General features: G+C 35.7%; 1 protein-coding gene across 1 annotated transcript in view; it reads left to right on the top strand.

Annotated features, from left to right (window-relative positions):
- Positions 1-19,860, top strand: part of LOC123321266 (protein furry) — a 48,653-nt gene extending 28,793 nt beyond the window's left edge. The window contains exons 27-37 of the mRNA XM_044908715.1: positions 2,437-2,634; positions 3,127-3,604; positions 5,384-5,565; positions 5,696-5,770; positions 6,544-6,723; positions 6,784-6,903; positions 14,131-14,315; positions 14,787-14,967; positions 16,589-17,050; positions 18,376-18,670; positions 19,242-19,860. Of these exons, the coding sequence (XP_044764650.1) occupies positions 2,437-2,634; positions 3,127-3,604; positions 5,384-5,565; positions 5,696-5,770; positions 6,544-6,723; positions 6,784-6,903; positions 14,131-14,315; positions 14,787-14,967; positions 16,589-17,050; positions 18,376-18,670; positions 19,242-19,360 (2,475 nt within the window). The 3' untranslated portion in view covers positions 19,361-19,860. The remainder of the gene's footprint in view (positions 1-2,436; positions 2,635-3,126; positions 3,605-5,383; positions 5,566-5,695; positions 5,771-6,543; positions 6,724-6,783; positions 6,904-14,130; positions 14,316-14,786; positions 14,968-16,588; positions 17,051-18,375; positions 18,671-19,241) is intronic.
- Positions 19,861-20,313: the final 453 nt, after the last annotated feature.

Raw genomic sequence — 20,313 nt, 5'->3', positions numbered from 1 at the left:
ACTCGAGCATGTCAGATTTTCATACAGATGGTGAATCTCGGTGTTTCAGACGTGTTGACCCATTAATCTGACACTTATTAGGAGGGGTTTTCTTAATCTGACAGTTTGAAGATGATAACAAGGCAATTTTTCAAAATATCTCCCTTCCTGTACCCCTAATCGTTTCTGCATTCATTATGAAAGTTGTAAATAATAAAATTCTATACAACTTTTGTCTGGAGCAATTTTACATACCTCAACCGTTTTCGAGTTAGAAGGCGATAAGGGCGAGCTAAGCCACACATGCGAAAGGCCAAGGTCGATGTGGAAACCCAGTCTAATGTACACTCACTTTCAAAAGTCCTGCACCCCCTAATTATTAAGGCTATCTCAAACTTTGAAAAAGAAATTATACCCTCGGGTTCAAGGATAATGGAAGGCTTTTACAGAAATAAAATGAAATCAATTTCATTTCATAGAATTATGAAGTTGAAACAACAAATACAAATTAGGAATCAAAAATTGCAAAAACAAAAATTAAATTTAAACGGAAAATTAAAAGTTAATTAATAAAAGAGCAAACTAATATGCAGTATTTGAGCCTCTGCTGCTTAGCAATGCATTCACTCGTCTAGGCATTCCAAAAATTAAATTATTGATTATTTCCTGCGGAATATTCATCCATTCCTCGGTAACAGCTACAATAAGTTCTTGTGAATTTCGTGGTGGATTATTTCGACGGAAAACGGCTCTGGAGACATGATCCCATATATGCACTATAGGATTTATGTCAGGAGACATCGCGGGCCATTCTAATCTGATAATGTTTTGGTTTTCCAGGGCTTCTTGAACACCTCTACTGCAATGTGGCCTGGCATTATCGTCCATAAAGATAAATTGAGCCCCTAATTCATTACTCATGGGTATAATTACAGGATTTATGATATTTTCGAGGCAATATGCACCAGTCATCGTCCCGAATATGTGAATTAGTGGCGTTCTTCTTCCAAACATTATGCCGCCCCAAAACATTTCAGTGCCACCGCGAAAAGGAGCAACTTGAATAGCTCTCTCAGGTCTATTTCGACATCCTGGTTCCCTCCAAACTCTTAAGCTGTAGTCATCACTTACTAACCCAAACCGTGAACTCATCTGTAAATAGCACATTCCTCCATTCTTCTAAATGCCAGTTTTGATGAGCTCGCGACCACTGCAGACGAGCGGTTCGGTGACGAACTGTTAATAAACGAACTCTAAGAGGCCTTTTGGACCGCAATCCTGATGTTAAAATTCTTCTACGAATTGTAGCACATGAAATTACACGGTTGTGGGCTTTTTGGAATTCCGACCTGAGTGTTGGTACCGTCACTGACCTATTTCTACGGGCTGATTGGGCAATATACCGATCTTCTCGAATCGTGGTAACACGAGGACGACCATTTCGAGGTCTACTATGCACTCCACCAGTTTCCTCAAAACGCCTAATCGTTTTGCTAACCGTGCTTCGAATAATGTTCAGTCTATTGGCTATCTGATGGCGTGAGAGCCCTTCTTGACAGAGAGCAATAATTCTAGTTCTGTCAAACTCAGACAACTCGTTTCTGGGCATATTACACAGTTTTTGAACTAACCGGTACTTAAAACGAAAAACTACTGGTCCGCAGAAAGGCACACATTTGACAAAATCGATATTTAAACACAAGAAAATTTTTTGTTTCGTAATGTTATCGTTTTATTTGGTGGTCAACAAGTTTCTGTTGTTGTCAGTAACAATTTGTTGTGAATCTTGATTATTTTATCTCCACTACAGGGGGGGTGCAAAACTTTTGAAAGTGAGTGTACATTAATCGCCTTATATCTCAAAAATGTTCGAACGTAGAAAAAATTTCTTCGGACAAAATTTGTAGAAAATGTTATGCTCTTCAACTTTTTAAAGAACGCGAAAACAATTTGAAGCCTAGGAGAGGAGATAATTCAAAAAACAGATTTTTTATGACCTTTATGGTTTATTTTTATTGTATCGGCTTGCTGAAACTGTTACATTTTTTTCCGTTATCCTTGAATCATCAGCTTCAAAATAAGGTAGAAAGCCACCGCGCTAAGGAATATACACGTGAAGTTTTTTTTTCTGCAAGTTTGGCGCCCTTCCACACATTTTCGTCACGCTTAAATTGTCCTTCCCTTATATTAATCTGACATATCCCGAATTTCCCTCTTGGGCTCCCCAACTATAACGTTGGAAGTTTAAATTTTACGGTTGATTTTATGATGGTATCTTCTTGAAATCGAATATATTGACAAAAAAGTTCATGTATTTCGAAGGTTATTCGTGGACCATCCTGTATATTCCATGAGGAATTTATTGAGTCACTTTTCTAATTCGCAGTAATTAAAGAGCAATATAATCAAGGATTCGAACTGAACTCCTTAAAAATCATTTATGCTTTATATTTACAGGGTTGTACTCATCCTAACACTTATGAACCAGTTATGGAATTGCTATCCCAGCTAACTCTTTTGCTCAATCTATCGGTTATCGATCCTTCGCAAAACATCGCGTTCCCGATGAACGTTATAGCTCTCTTGCCTTATCTTTTATTGAATTATGAGGACGCAAATGAGTTGTGCATACGTGCTGCTGAAAATATTGCTCAGGTAAGAAATTCACCGCTTATTTCCAGGTGTTAGGAGTGAGGATTTTTGGATGATACTTGCAATTTTCGAAATATTTCAAAACGAACGTTTTGTTCAGTTTTTTCTTTTTAAATTGTAGACAATTCCTACAAACATCGATATTTTATTTTGTTGCCCTGTATTTCTGAAGTTGGGAGGGAAAAGCCTTAAAATATTTCAAGAAAAATAACATATTTTGCCCCACTTTGCTTATTATACATATACAGAGTGAGTCAAAGAAAGGCTGTGAACCATCATAATATTTTTCAACCTTCTGAACATAGAAATGAATCTAAATCTCCTTAAATTGCCGACATCTTTCTCAAGGCAGAAGAATTTTAAGATTTAAGTTGTTAGGAACTTTTACCTGAAAAGCTTAGATATTAATCTCAGTTCGTAGTCTTCTGTCTCATGCTGTATATATGGCGGATAACAGGTTGAATTATTGAATTCATTATCTGTTCTTCAAACCAGGTCAGCATTGAAAAGAGTAAGAAACTAGAAAACCTTGGAACTGTGATGAACCTCTACAGTAGGAGAACATTCAGTAAAGAAAGTTTTCAATGGACAAAATGCGTGATAAAATATCTATATGACACCTACTCATATCTCAGCCTGAACATGCTTACTTTTCTGGTCGAAATATTGGAGAAGGGGCCAAGTACACTACAACTGGCTGTTTTAAATATTATTCACTGCATGTTGCATTATGTGGATCTGGCGTCAGCAGCTTGCCATCCAATAAACGCGGACCTATTGAGAGTCATCGTCAAATATATAGATGGCGTTCACTGGAAGGAAGCCCTCAAGATCCTGAAGCTGGTCGTTAGTCGATCTAGCTCTTTGGTCACTCCTCCGTCGTCGTCATATTCTCAGTGGGAAAGCTCCTTATCCTCAACATCACACGCCAATTTCGGGGAAGACAACAGTTTTTCAAAGAAAGAACTACCAGGTAATTCAATTTTCTTGCAGTTGAGTTACGAAATTATAAATTTCAGTTTGAGAATGATTGATAACCTATTGGTTGATCGGATTCATGATATTCTTTTGAATGGAACAATTTTCAATTGACCTTGTTTCATTTTGCATACAGGGTGACAATTTGAAAACTTGTCAGTCCAATTATATCACGGCAAATAAGATGGTTTCCAGAGAAAATGCCGAAACAGGTCAATTTCTATTCGTAGGGGGCATATTTTGCGCAGAATTGTAAGCCGTAATCTCCTCAACCCTAGGTGTAGGAGCTATATCACCCCTAAATTCTCAGAAGGGAATAGGGGGTGAGCTATACCTCAATTGAAAGAGCACTTGACCCTCTACATGAATACTATGGTTAGCAAAATTTTATTGAGTCCTTGAAGTGTTTACAGGAGGTGACAGTTTGAAAACTTGCCAGGCCAATTATGTCTCGACAAGGATGTTTTCAGAGAATATGCCAGAACAGGTCAATTTTTATTCAGAGGGGGATATGTTTCTAGCAGAATTGTGAGCCAAAATCTCCTCAATCTTAGGTGTAGGGGATATCACCCCTAAATTCTTAATAGGGAATAGAGGATGAGCTAAACCACAATTGGAAGACAATATGTCCCTCTACATAATTATTGTCTTCCAATTGAGGTTTAGCTCACCCTCTATTCCCTATTAAGAATTTAGGGGTAATAACCCCTACACCTAAGATTGAGGTGATTTTGGCTTACAATTTTGCTCAAAATATGTCGGCTTTTTCTTTGAAAACATCCTTGTCGAGACATAATTGTACTGGCAAATTTTCAAATTGTCACCTCCTGTAACTAATTCAAGGAATCAATAAAAATTTGCAAACCATAGTATTATCATGTAAAGAGACAAGTGATCTTTCAATTGAGGTAAATCTCACCCCCTATCCTTATTAAGAATTTAGGGGTGATAGCCCCTACACCTAGGGTTGAGGAGATTTCGGCTTACAATTCTGCTCAAAATGTGTCCCCCTCCGAATAAAAATTGACCTGTTTCGGCATTTTCTCTGAGAACATCATTGTCGCGACATAATTGGCCTGGCAAGTTTTTAAATCGTCACCCTGTATAGGAAAAACGTTGAGTTATACTCGTCAGGTATTGGGATTTTTCAAAATTCCAGGTTGTGAAAGAGGAAATATTCTTTGTGCAAATAAAACGCGATGCGACTACACTCTAGAGGGTGAGTCAGCAGTGCTCGATCGGTCGATCACTCTTGGAAATTTTGAACTTGGAGAATAATCCAAACTCTGGCGAAATCGACTTGAAAACTCTTTAGAAATTCAAATAAAAAAAACATACAGTTATCTCTAACGGTTTTCAAGATACGATCTCTAGTTAAAAACATCATAATCATGAAATTTGTCTGAGAAAGTGGCCTACCTCAAAAAGGTACACAGAAAATTTATGACAAATGGAGTATTTCGAAATCAGAATTTCATGTAGATTAAGAAAATAATATTGGCTATTCTCTTTTGAAAAGAAGGGTGGACCACCCTAAACAGTCAAAAATAATTTAAGCTTATGCGCTTATTAGATCCCTTTGAAGTTTGAATCGTTCTCCTAGTCCAAAATTTCAAGGAGTTATCGACCGATCGACTACTGTTGAATCACCCTGTATATACAGGGTGAATACCATGCCCATGTCTATTAAATCTACCGATCGGATCCATTTCGAAGGCTTTAATCTTGTTATTCCTCCAAATAATTACAATTATTTTTCGGTTTTGTTTGTCAGGTCGTACAATGGACTTCACATTCGATTTATCACAGACCCCAGTGATTGGTAGAAAATATTTGAACACTAAAGAGGAAGCTGCTAATTGCTCCAAAGTAGTAGCCACACCTAGGCGTTCTTGCTCGCTCAGTCCTGCTGACGTTGTACCCCAATCAGGTTGGAAGAGACCGTGGATGTGTCAGGTAATATCTGGAAAAATATCCCCATCCACGATTTTAATCTACCAAATCCCTGTCATGATGATTTTATTCATCAATGTGCTTTATGTCCATTTAGGAGGAGAATCAGACTAAAGTAATACTTTTTTTTCAGGGCCGAGTCCGTGAATGTTTGGTTAATCTCTTAACAACATGTGGACAACGGGTTGGATTGCCTAAGAGTCCTTCTGTAAGTTTTTCCTTTCAGCTCTTTTTCAAAAAGGGTTCAGAATTCGAGTTAATAATGATTTTCTGTATTTTCTATTTACGTTCTAGGAAGATATTTATGTCATTTGTAAGGTAATCAAGTTATGGTATAAAATCAAATTGCTTAAGTACACGTAAGATTCAAAATATGCACTATTATAAATTTGAAACCACGGCAATTCACCCAGAGTCATGTTCACATTTCACAAAACCATTTGTGTGCTTCTTGTGTCACTTATACATGAGCCTAAGGTTTATTCTTCACATCAACTCTATGTCAGTCATTGGCTTATAAATGGTTCAGAATTCGTTACGGTTTTTGTAGAATTTACAAGAATTTAACCAACAGATGGAAAGAAAACCAAGTTATACCTTTGTGCAATACTAATAGTGGAACAAATATCGATACATCATATCATCATATTAACTGCGATACTATGTCTGAAATAGGAGTTAATTTTGAACGTCCTTTCTAAGTCTCGGTTTGTTCAATATGGACAAATTCCTGCAGAGCTTCTGTGGGTCAATTAGAAGACAACTAATTCGATTTAAGTGAACAAAATGTAGTTCAGTTTTTAATTTCTAGCTAGAGAATGACTTGAAACTATAAAGATACCTTTATCTCACCACTATCTATTGTACCATTCAGAGTTCTGTAACTGTGGTGTGGCGAACATGCATGATAATTCATATACCGACGTTATAAGTCGTTTTTCAAGTACTAAAAGTGAACCTGATGAGGTGAATCTTTTTTAGGTTATATTCAGTCAAACTTCTGATCTCATTGAACGTCAATCTAGTATGGCTTCGAGTACAGAAGAAGTGTCGCTGGGCAATAATGATGCCAGTGGAGGTTCTCGCAGAGACGAAACTGCCACTGATTTCGGTGTTTTCAAAGACTTTGACTTTCTCGAATATGAAAGTGAAAGTATCGAGGTAAGATCTGCATCCGATAATGTAAGGCGGGCACATATGTAAATTTTTTGTTGATTTCAGGGAGAGAGTACCGATAATTTCAATTGGGGTGTGAGACGACGACCTCTTAGTCAGGGCGATCACCTAAGACATGGTGAAGATAGTGTCAGTGAGTTAACCCCAGTTCTTACTTCTAGAAAGGTGAGTCAACTTGTAGTAGCGCATAAGTATTGAACATTTTTGGACAACAGGACACACCGAAACAGTGGCTTAGAAATGGCAATATGTGACCACGGACTCCTCATGGCTAATTCAAATGTTGTCTTATGTTTTTTAGGTTGCCGAACGAAAATCCGATGTTATTTTCCTGCAAAAAATAGGGCGCCCATGTACAGAGTGAGTCTTTGACTCGTACAAATATTTTAACAGTAGATTCCTGGGGTCAAAAGAAACACTTTTTTCCTAAACTATTTTTTTTCGATTCGGCCCTGATAAAAACATATAGCCATTTCAGGTTTTCATAATGAGCTGTGCAACCCCTGGAAAACCAAAATTACCTTCAGAATAACAAGCTAAATCTGCGACACTACACATCTGTGGATCTTTCCAATAGAGTTACATTCGATCAGAGTACCCAATTTTTCGAATTTTACAGTTATTATAATTTTTATTTTTGAACGTCAAATTACTCGGAAACGGCGCATTATACGAGAAAATATGAAGAATTCCTTGTATTTTACAAAACGTTCAAATATTCATTAGATAGCGTCTAACTTAGTTTCAAGAATTGGGTATTTTTATGGCACGTAATGGGCATAATGAGAAAACTGGAAGACGTGGGTGATATCTTCTTCGAAAAAGATTCATCAAATAAATGAAAAACCATATTCCGAAATTCATTCCATTCGATAAAACCGATTGTGAGAACTAAAAATAACATTTTTTATGGCTTTTGAACAGCCTGTATCTTTTAAACCGAGCCGATTCGATAAATTGTAAAGAAAAAAAAAGTGTTTCTTTTGACCCCAAGAATTGACTTTTGAAATATGAGTCAAAGACGAACCCTGTATAAAATGCATGTTTAAAGTTTTTTCATGCTCGATATAACTTCATCAATTTTTAATATTTGCTCCTGAAATTTTACCACTTATTCTTTGAGGCATGCACCAAAACATATTTATAATTCCGGAAACGTTTATCAATTATACGCCAATTTTTTTTAATTGCGGAGCCCGATTTTAAGGGTACTTATATCCTATACATACATTGTTCTTGTAAATAATAATAATTGCTAATTGAAATGCACGGCGTTCCAAAATAAGTTTCGCAAAAAAAAAATTATCGTCGAACTAGTGGAAGTGCTACTTACCCATGGGGCTGGAAGAGCAAGAGCTGCAACCGTTGCACAAGATCGGCTAATACGGTTAACTGCACAACGAAATACTTTCTTTACAGCTCCCCGAATTATGGAATCAATGGGCGTACAGATCTTATTATCCTCATTAAAGCAACCATGACAGCGGTTAAGTATCTTGATTTGATTGTAGAACATATTATTACCCCCTCTACTTCAGCCATCGACGACAATTTTATGTATATATATATATATACATATATATATATATATATATATTATACATATATATATATATATATATATATATATATATATATATATATATATATTATACATATATATATATATATATATATATATTATACATATATATATATATATATTTATCCTGCGGTAAATAGGTCCTCTTCTAATAGCTCGATTTCATGGTATTGGTCCTCCGGCTGCGATAAGTCCTCCGTATACGGAGGACCTAACACATCGCGTGTTAAATGGTTCCTCATGGCATAGGCAACCACCTGGCAAAATTTCAGCGGGACGACTTAGAGCTGATTTTTGTCGATTTTGAATACTTTAGTTGCGGCAGTTGCCGCGTTGGACCAGGAGGGCGCTTTCACGCGTATATTGAGTTGTATATTTTTGAGCGTTCTACATAGGATCGGTCCTCCTCGATTATACAAAATTTTTCGAGTCACCGTACTTAGGTCTTCCGTGTTTTCGGCAACACTGTATTCATTCGTGAATCGTACATTACGCTGTGTGTAGATGTTGGATTATTTCATGAGATTCTGTTTTCAATATCTTGTTCGCAGGTGTATGGGTATAAGTCACGGTGAACTTACAGGAGGGCCATTTGAAAACGAAACAGAATGCGGCGAATTGGCCACATTCCTTGAAAACGGCGATTTTTGTTTGAAGGGGGACACTTTTTGTTTCATAATTATTTATTAGTAAAATAGCCTTCCCTTGAACGTGGCAGCTGCAACCCTCAAATTTTTAATAGGGAAGACAGGTTGTGTGATACCTCATATTATGACAGCTTATGAAGTCAGATTTCTATTTTTGTACTTTTTTCGAAAATCGGATTGAATTTGACTAATTAATGGATGTTCATAATATTACAGAATATTTTCTTAAAATTGCGAAAAAACTATAGGTTCTAAGACATTTGAGAAGTGAAACAGCCATCTCCTAAGCGGGGTGGTTATCCCTCTCGAATTTTCAATAGGAAAAAATTGGCCATGTGATACATCATTTGTAAGCACATCACTTAAGCTATCTAATATGAAAAATTATTTAATAAAATTCAATAATTAATGGTTTTTCCTCGAAACACCTAAGAATATTTCCTGATTCGTGATCTTGCATAAATTCTTCTCAAAGATGTCATATTCTTCTATTTCGAACTTCTGTATTTGGTACTTGTTTCTGTAACTTCGACATTTATAGGCGAAGAGTTTCCATTTCCTGCTACAAATATCGGCACTTGATTTACCTCGTGTTCGGAATAGAACTGTTGATAATTCCTTTTTTGTTATATCTTATAAAGATTATTCTTGTGTCCTCCAGCCGTTAATTGCAATCGAATAACAATGAAACCACGATTTTCATTTTACTTAATTTCTTCCGTCGATTAGTTCAATTGTTTATAATGCGTTCAGTCGAAATCATGGTTTACACGATTAAAGAGAGGTTGGAAATTTTTTCACTTCTTTCGAAAATAACTTATGTGCTAAGCTAAGAGAACGGCTGAACTATTCAATCAGCTTCATTTATATGGAAATGTAAATCGAAAGTACGTATTCGAGTTCATGGCAAAGTTCCGATAAACTGGTTCAGTGTGTAGTAAAGAGCGAAATGTAAAAATGAATGAAGGGGTGAATGTGACAGTTCTTGGTCCAGTAGTTCTCAATCCAAGATCGAGTACGAGGCAACTTGCAACAGAATCTGGTTCTCAACGTAGCATTTCGAAGCGCCATACTTTCCAACTGTACAAATTCCATCTTGTACATACCCTGCAGATGATTTTGACCACCGTGCCATCTGAAATTCTGTTCATTTATTCATTTATTGCTGTATCCCGTTACCAAGAATATATCTTCAAAAAGACTCAAAAAAAAAAAAACTGTCGGTGCGATCAAACCAACAATTCCTTAGGGCTACTTGCGACTGTGTGCCCCCCTGTGACTGAAAAAACTCACCCGTGACCCATAGATCCTTCCACACTGCGGGCATGGATAGCAACTGACCAGATCTGGCCGCCGCTGTATTTCTCATTATAACTGTGGACCAGAGACCTCCACTATGATCTGTCTAACGCTAGTTGTTCCCAGTTATGATTGGCATTAACTGATTTTAAGGATTGATGCAGTATATCCTTAAACCGCTCATATTGGCCTCCTGTTTTCCGAGCTCTCTCTGTGAATTCGCCACACAGAGCTTTTTTGTGGAGTCTTGTGTCTTGCATCCTCAGAATGTCGCCACTCCATCTGAGTCGGGACCTCATTACTTGAGTCTCAATAGTTATACAACTTGGGCGCTGCAAGACTTCTGCATTTGAAACTTTATGGAACCATGTGCATAATGCATATGCATAATGTCTCATATGACGTTGTTTTTTTTGTTCAAACTATTTAGTATGTCGCCTGTTGAGCCTCCAGATTTTGCTTCCCTAAAGAAGCGTTGGGAGGACCACTAAACAGCTGTTTTAGTCTTCAGATTGAGGTCGTCATTTTGAAACACTCTGTATTCAGGTTAGCCCTAGAGTGTCAATGAAGCTTCCCAAGTATTTGAACTGCTCGACCTGTCGATGTTATACCGCTCGTGTTCGGTCGCCAGAGCCTCGTTTGTAAAAACTGCGAGTAGGTAAGTTTGGCATTTGAGTGGAGAGGCTTTAAAACGCATCCTTCCCTCTCATCTCAAATTCTGTTAGGTGTAAAATCGGCAAGAGTTTTGTAATGGCTCACAATTGAATATGATTTAGTGTTGAGGGTGTTGGTACATGAGTCACAAACCACTCGCAAGTTCAGGTAGGTAGGTAGGTAGACACCTGTCAGCGACGCGCATTGCTGTATAAACAATTACAATATCCGCATTTTGAGCGTATGCTGACTGCCTCTGTTCTATTCATCTGACTCCTCTATTCTCAAATAATATATGATAATTAAACAGTAAAATCATTTTCAGCCATTACAAAACTCTTCCACTGACATCGTTATGACGACAAACTCGGCGACAACTTATGAGGGATGCTGACCCGCTGTATTACACAAAAATGCGGTCCGACCACTTTCTCCATCTTCTTTGCACTATATACTAGTTTTCTGAAAATTTTCACCCGCCGTGTTCCACAAAAAATGCGGTCTTACCACTTTCTCCATCTTCTTTGCACTATATACTAGTTTTCTGAAAATTTTCAATTATTATAAAACATTTTCAGAACATGTTGTAATTTTTCATACCCACATCAAAACGCTTTGCCGCCAGGCATTCCACTACCTGACCTTGCGAGTGGGTGCTGACTCATGTACACTCCCAAAACTAAATAATATTTAATTTTGGGTCATTACAAAACTCTGGACCATTTTTATTGCCAGCTCTCGGATCATGTGAAATGATGAGTGAGCGATTGGCCAATGATCTAAATTTCGTTTTTAATATTTGTTTAACAGATGAATGTTCGTTTTCCCTCAACGGTTGGGCTGATGAAAATCCCAAATTAACTTTGTAAATTCATACACATCACCAAGAAAAACTGAATGTTACGGCTGGAATCTTTGGTGATCGCATAAGTGGCCCTTTTTCTTACCAGGAAATCTGAATGGAGATACGTTCAAAACCACATTGATTCAATATGTTTACTGACATTATCGAGAATAATGAGCAGTATTCAGAAGATGAGTTGGTATTTCAGCGGAATGGGGTTACTCAACAATAGATTTCCAAATCGTTGGATTGGAAGAAGAGGATCTTCAGAATGACCCTCACAATCGTCGGACCTTTCACCACTCGATTTTTTTGTTGTTTGTTGCGGGTTCATATAAAAAATAGAATTCATTCTACTCATCCCGAATTCTCAGAAGAATTACGTCATCGTATTGAAAACGAATGTCAACAAATGACCCCAGCGATGTTACAAAATGTTCTTCAACGGTTCGAACATTTGTGAAACTAATAGTTTTCAATAATTAGTTATAGTTTTCACTAAATTAATTTTCTTACTCGAGATTCTCTCTCTTAAAAAATACTTATGGCAACGTTCTTTTGGAAAACTAATTCACATAGTATCTGTTTCAAACTGAAGTTGAACTTTCTGTTGGTTTTCCAGACGTAAAGACTTTCTGACTTTTCCGCAAGCAAATATTTGCTGATTCAAGTTACTCAAAAAACTTAATAATAAACAGAATCGCAAAATATGACATCTTTGAGAAAAGATTCATGCAAGAGCACGAATCAGGAAATATTCTTAGGGGATATGATGAAAAACCATTAATTATTAAAATTCAATTCAATTGTACAAAAAGCTGCAAATTATGAAAAGTTGAAAGAATGAGCTTTCAAATGATGTATCATATGGACAATCCTCTGTATTAAAAAGTCGAGAGTTGTACCCCCCTTTCATTCGAAATATTCTTGTTACCACAACACGTGATGATTCACTACAGACAAAACTACTGGTGAAACGAATCGAATAATAAAAACCGTCAATTTTATGATCATTAATTCCGGCAACACTGTCGGAGGACTGTTCCACTGTGAAATGAAAAGAAAATTATACATCGGAAGAACTATCCACCACATTTTGGATATTCTATATACAGCGGAAGACTGAAGGATCGTAAAATGGATAAAAATATATACACATGGAGGAGCCAAAGTAAACATTTTCGTGGGAGGACCCAAACATAGCAAAATGCGAAGAAATTTTTTTTTTCTTGACCAGTATTAGGGCGGATTCACATTCGAACCTTGCCAAATAACCAATATACGCAGAGAAATCTGATATATATTCATGGGTTCTGGTAGAGGACCTATTGCTGGATCATATGGTGAGGACCTATAGATGCGGGGATGTAAATATATATATATATATATATATATATATATATATATATATATATATATATATATATATATATATATATATATATATATATATATATTCTTTTGAAAAAGAGTGTTACAAACTTTTACAATCTATAAAGCAATGAAGCGGGTGTAAAGAAACGAGGTACAGATCCTAAAAACCTGTTCCAGATCTCAATTTTATGTAAATCGATGATAATGCTCTACGTTGGGTCAGAATTGTCAATGACCGCATATAAATGCATGGCATTAACTGAATTATTTGACTGAATTAATTGGCACGCTGCTTCTCTAAAACAAAATTTTATTGAGCATGTCTGATGTGCAATGTCACAGCAATTACACCGCTTATCTGACCCACCGCAGTCTCCGCAGTTATTACAACTCCTCGCCTGTAGACTCCACCAGGTAGAGTCCTTATTTTATTATCTACTATATTGTCGCTCAAATCAGTCATTCTTATTTCAGGCAGGTTAACGTTAATTATAGGCACGTATTTTAATACATCAGTATATATACAAAATAATTTTTATGCCCCTTTATACATTATTACATTTAGGTACGCAAATTATCGACAATTTTTGAGCAGTGTAATCAGGAGCATTGCGCAGCATAGAATCAAATACTGTGATTTAATAAAACCACCATACAGCAGCATCTTTGATGTTTGGTTACGTTCATTCCAACACCTTTTCACAGCCCCTGTCATCGGTGAAATCTTTCCGATAAGATTCTGTACACGTCTCCAATTTCAGGTGAATGTGAAAAATGCATTTTAGATATGGACGCCAAATTTTATGGTGCGAAATAACATCGGATTCATGTTCAGCTACCTCGAAAACATAGGAAAACACTCGAATTATCTATTAGGTTGTGGTCATTTTAAGGGTTGATGCCTCGCCTGTTTTTTTTACAAAAATGTTTTATACAGTGAAATTTCGAAAATGCAATGTTGAAACATAGTAGTAATATGATTATATTTAAAGAAAATGGTCGAAGGAGAGTCGTCGGACGAGGAAATAGAGTCGGAGTCGCCGTTAGATGAGATTGTTGCTGGACCGGAATTCGAAAACAATCCTGGCGAGGGTCCAAGCGGTGTGTTTCCTCCTGCTTCGTTGAACTTGAGGGATCCAGTAGCTCAGATAATATCAAGTGGTAGATCTGATACCAGGTAAAATTGGAAAGAGAACGTTTGTCCTGTCTGATAATAAATTCCCATTCAATGAAATTGTAACTCGATAAGTGCAAAGTACCTACCAATAGGAAGGCTTGCCCATAATTTTATTTGTATGGTATCACTATAAAATACTGTAGCTCAGAAAATTTTACGGCCAGCTCTCAACTCAACAGTGCTTTTTCAAATTCTTCCCCTTTTTAATTTTTTCTTTTTTTATCTTTTTTCCCTTATTTTTCTTGGTAATTATGGGTGTGTAAGTGATTTATATTTATTTCAATTATGAGTTAGCAGAATCTTTAAAAATGCGTTTTGATTGATATCTATTTCTAACATTATTAAGCACTCATTCAAATATGAGTTGGCTGAAACTTTGAAAATGTGTTTTGATTCGATTTCACTTTATCCCCTCATCCAACGAAACAACCCCGAGTGTTTGAGGAAAGATCTTTTTCGATAATTTTACAGTGGATCCAGTGCGGGTGACTTGGGTGAAGTTACACCTTGCAATGCTTCTCCAAATATTGCCGGAATGCAGAGGCCCCAGATGAGGTTAGATGCGCTGGAGAACTACCAATCTTATGTGGATCTCTTACAATCTCCACCAACCAGTCCGCATTTCTTCCAGCAACTCCATAAATTGGTGAAGGTAATGAAATTAGTATTTATATCACTCGTGATTCCATCAATATCACTAATAATGATACGGCAGATCTAGAAATTTCCTTCGAACATTTCATCAAATAACAAATAACCTTTCGAAAATTTGGCATTAAGGTATCATTACATAATTGAATTGCATTAAAATATTGAATCATGGAGGTTGGGCTCATTGTTAATATCGCAATATTTGGTCAATGTGGCTTTTGCAAATGGGGAGTTTCCTGAATTTTCAACTTCGCTAATTCTCTCAATCCTTCAGTAGTAGATTCTAGAGATTTATATTATAGTGTAAAAATAAATCTAGTTCTACTATCTTTCAATTGTGGGGGGAAGGCCTGGGTAAGCATCAGGATACAATTAGGTCTTGTAACTTACGAAAGCTCCTTTGATAAGTTTTTCAGAAAATGAAAATATGTACATATATACATGTAATAAGAGTACTTTCAGATTTATTTTATTCGTTTTGAAGTACATATGCACGTGAGGGGAACCTTTCGGAGGTTTTATAAATATTTTCGTATCATTTAAAATGAAAAACCAAAAAGGAGTGGATCTTTAAACTTTATAGTCTGCCAAAACAGTGAAAATATATCATTGTTTTTGTTTTCGACATATTTGTTTCGATGAACAACTCTGTTTCGAACTAATATTTTCTATTTTCCTTTACATACTGTTCAGAAACCTCAATCTCTATTACAGCTTATGAGGTGAGAAAAGTATGGTGATAGTTAAAATATATGATATCTACATGTAGGATTGGATTGTCTTCACTGCTGTATTCATTTTCATAGAATTACCGCCAGAATTGCTTTTTTAACCTTTAACTTATTAGCCTCACACTTAAGATCGTTTAATGTTAAAATATTTTTCGTTAATTTGAATAAAAACACCGTAAGACATGCTGCATTCTCTGAGGAGGATGGATGAAAGTGCAAGCTAATTTTCCAATCTAATGTTTCGAACTTTCTCTGTAAATATTTAATTGGAAATGAGTTATACAAGGATCTTCTCTGGTGTCAATTTACTGCACTATACATACAGTTTTGTAGTATACCGTAGTGAATCCGAAGAAACTTTGACCTGCAATTCAAATTTTTGAAAAATTTATATTATTATGGATACCAAAATACTAAAGTTCGATGTCATTCATCAATCTAATAAGCCAACAGTTCTTCCAGCAGTTTCAATATTCTTAATAAGAAAAATTATTACGATCTAGTAATAGTTTTGATCAATTCAGGTGAATCATAAGCTACAGCTTTACATAGATTCCCCTGCTTTTTAAGTTCAATCATCAACTAACCTTCCTAACAATAATCACATCACAGGTTCAAGAATATTCTTGAAACCCTTTTGAGATGCGAAATATTTGCTTAAAATAGGCTTGGGCATTGCAAACAACAGAAGCTTTTTATTACCATATGTCATCAAAAGTTCTGTTCATATCCTTATTTTTTTCACTGAATCGAATGATCACTTCTCTTCAAAATACATATCCCTAAAGGGCAGTCTTATCTACCCATTACAAATCTCCAATATAATGAAACTGAGTGTACTTTATTTATGAGACGACGTCCGCTCAAAAAAATATTTCCTCTTTTTTTCAGACTGTCTGTCAGGCATCATTTGAATCATCTAGAGAAGCTTGTTCCTACTTATCACATTCGTCAATATCAAGCCAACCAATAATCAAGCTAATAAATTCGAGATTAAATTCTGTTATCGATTGCATCACTTTCCGAATTATGGTTCCCAATTTGGTATGGTTCAATCAGAACGCTGTAGCGCATCTCAACCTGGGGGAAACGTTAAAATGTGCTATATTGCAAGTTCAAGAGCACCTCGAATTATTCTGCGATAAAAAACAACAACTCACTATGTATTGCGATGCAGTTAAAACCACCTTGAAGTTGGAAATGCTCAGCGGTCAACCGTCCGAATATAGACATGATCAATACTTTATGGATTTGGGAAAATCGATATTTAAATTATATTTTCAATTATTACTCTTAGTCGAAGCTGTCAACAAATTAGTGTGCCTCTTGCACACCACGCTACTTGCTGCCGACGTAAGCACAATAACCATTAAAATTCTTGCTTAAAACAAATTTTCCACGTCCACACAGGAAAATTTCCACATATTCATTTTGATGTTCGAGTTGATAATCTGAAAGTCTTGCCAGAGTGGCTCAATAACATATAATTCGCCTATCATTATTCCTAATCCATGGCATATAGTCTATTTTTGTTACACGTTAGTTGCTCGAATTCAGAAGAATCTTTATGTTCAAAGGTATAATTCAACTCAAACTACAAAAATGAAATTATTGCTTTTTTTCTGTTCTGCTTACGTTGTTTATGTCTGCGTAGAAATACTAAGTGACATAGGAAAAGGTAACGAAGTTATTATTTATATAATTATCATTTAAAAAGAAGCAGATGAATAGAACCCGAAAATATTCAGTAATGGGTTGGACCTGCATCATATGCTTCGTTTATTACGTTGATCTGTGGATCAACTTCCATTTCACTGCTTGGTTCAGTCCATAAGAGGGCTCGTTCGTCTGATAGGTGACTACAATATTACCAAACGTTGGTTCTTCTCTCGCATCAACGAGCTGTGGTCGATTAACGTTGCAACCATAAGCGTAGGATGAGATTCTGAGGAGAATTAACTAAATTAATCTCACCCTAGCAAACTTGTATACCAAAAATTATTGAATTTTTTTTTCTATGTCACTTAGTATATATTGTTGAAACGAGTGTATGTTTCCTAGTATTTGAATGTATTCGTAATATGCAGATGCAAAATTGAAAAGTGGGCGGTACTTATTATTACTATATTATACATTTTCTTTATCCTTGGAAAACCCTAAAACCTTCCTATTGTCCTCACTAGAGAGAGAAGGCTATGAATGAATGTGCTCTTCTTCAAAGTAATTGAAAGGCGTAGCAAACGTTGAATGATTGAAGTGAAATGGTTTTTTCGATAATCCAAAAAGCACGACCTTTTAATCTTTCTGTACATTGCTTGATGTGCTATAGTTTTTTAAAAATATGTCGTTGAAATTGGGATTATGTTTTGTTTGTGACACGTTTCTGGGAATAGAAGAAACAGTTTTTTCATAAATTGGTGTTCGAGTACAATACTTTTTTGGTTGTTTGTGTCTGTCTTGAATGATCCGAATCCGGGCTTTCATTGTATTTGTTTCAATATGACCATTACCACATTTTCATTTGTTGAAATTAAAGCAGTCATAGGCGTTTTCTATGTTAGCAAGTGGCCGTGGAAAAATTCAGCGCTTCTAGAACTTTACCAATCTCTGCTTAGAGCTTTGTAATGAGTTTTCCAATCTCACTTCCATCTGGTAACAGTTTCATGCTACTTTTTCAGTTCAAAGACATGACACCGGAGGTAATCACCATAAGGAATGCTCTGGCTAGAACTTTTGAAGATACCGAGGCCGATGGTGGGGTTGCCTCTTCATCAGCTCCTGAAGAATCTGATGAAAGCTATGAATCGAGGATAACAAGACTCTTGGATAGGCAGGAATGGACCCAATGTGTTTTATACTTCAAACAACACCGGAGTGAAATAATCAGAGAATATGAAGACATTTGTGACAGAGATGATGATATCCACACTATATTGAACATTTATTGTAAAAGAAAGATGGCTGAACGACCAGGTAAGGAGACGATATTAATTATGTTTCACAGCTTGATCATAGGCACTCAAGATGGTTAGTATCTATGCTTCCTCGATAATAGTGGCCTCGATTAACTTGAATGATGTGGCTGATTCCTTGATATTCATATCGACGGAAGTTTTGTATCTGAAATGATTCACTCATATACAGGTTGATTCACCGCAATGGCCTATTGGACGTTTGTGGAAAACTAATCACAACTTTGCACTGAAAATTTGCCAGTTGGAGATTTCGACAATTAACTGTCTCCCTAAAATGTTTTCAGGCCTCTGCAACTTCCGGTTATGCCTGACAGCCTACTACTTTCTCATTTCAAATGTCATATCTTTGCATTGTTAGGGTATTCCCCACGATTAAAAACTAAACTGTTTATGAGTTATTGGGATTCTTATGAAAAAATTGAAGAATGAGGAGATCACAGTTTTTTTTAAATTTCTGCTGGTTTCAATTCTGCCAATATAAGGAACTCTTGCCCTGAAATGAATCGTTGGCATCGTAAACATTTCTCAAGAATGTTTTTGATACCAAACATTATATTTTATTATTGCAGACCATTCCACCAATACTAATCAACAACCAGATTCGTCAGATATTTTCGGGAGATTATTCCAGTTTTCATCTGCTGCCTCTGAACTGGAAAACTTATTTAAAGACCAACAACCTTCTTAGAAGACTGCTTATTTTAAGGTAATTTAGTTCAGCATATATTATTTGTATCAGTGTAGTGAATGTTCCGATTACTTTTTAAATTATGTTTAAGTGATATGTATTCTGTCTTTATGGTTAGAATAATGTATGTTGTGGTGTATGTCGTAATATCAATTTTTTATAAGACTATATAATATCCTTCTTATATCCTTTTTTAAGAAACAGAAGAAATCTATCATTAATTACGCTTCAATTAATTGCATACACAACAATAGTTTTCACAAAATAATATATTCGATGTTACTGATATTTATAAATTTTTACATATTTTTTAATAATTTTTTCAATTTAATTCTTTTTATGATTTATTATAATTTTATTGTCATATATTTAATTATTGTTGATTGTTAATTTTATCAGGGAGAACAATTCAATATTATCACAATTATTTTTATCTCAAAAGGGTAATAAAAGTATAAATTATACCTTCAAGTTTATATGAATAAATTCAATGCACTATTTTCGTTTGGTTTTTTTTTTCATTGATTACACAATGGCAGTACAGAATACAATGTTAAAAAATTCAGACCATATTATGCATTTCCAAATAAGAATGATTCTTTTCTTTAAAATTCAATGATAAAAAGTATATTCAACATATGATGGCCATTATTCACGCGGATGATCCTATGTTCAGAGCCTCTGTCTATGATTGTGACCTTGAAATTTGATGGACCAGAGAATGAAGGCTCATAAATCACAAGCATTGAACTCAATGATCACAAGATTCACAAGTGATGAATGAATGATAGATAATCAGTGAGTATGGACTTGTTTATCACGAGTAATTCATTAATGTCATACTACTCAAGGAAGCTGAAAGATTATGATCTCCTTATACATTTATCATGGATAAAAGGATTTATGGCTCCTGCACGCTAATAGATATTATGCTTGGACTTTGGAGAAACAGA

This window comes from Coccinella septempunctata, chromosome 1, assembly GCF_907165205.1.
Source record: "Coccinella septempunctata chromosome 1, icCocSept1.1, whole genome shotgun sequence".
In the NCBI taxonomy this organism is placed as follows: Eukaryota; Metazoa; Arthropoda; class Insecta; order Coleoptera; family Coccinellidae; genus Coccinella; species Coccinella septempunctata.
The sequence above is the reverse complement of the archived record's forward strand: the minus strand, read 5'-3'. Positions and strand labels throughout refer to the sequence as shown.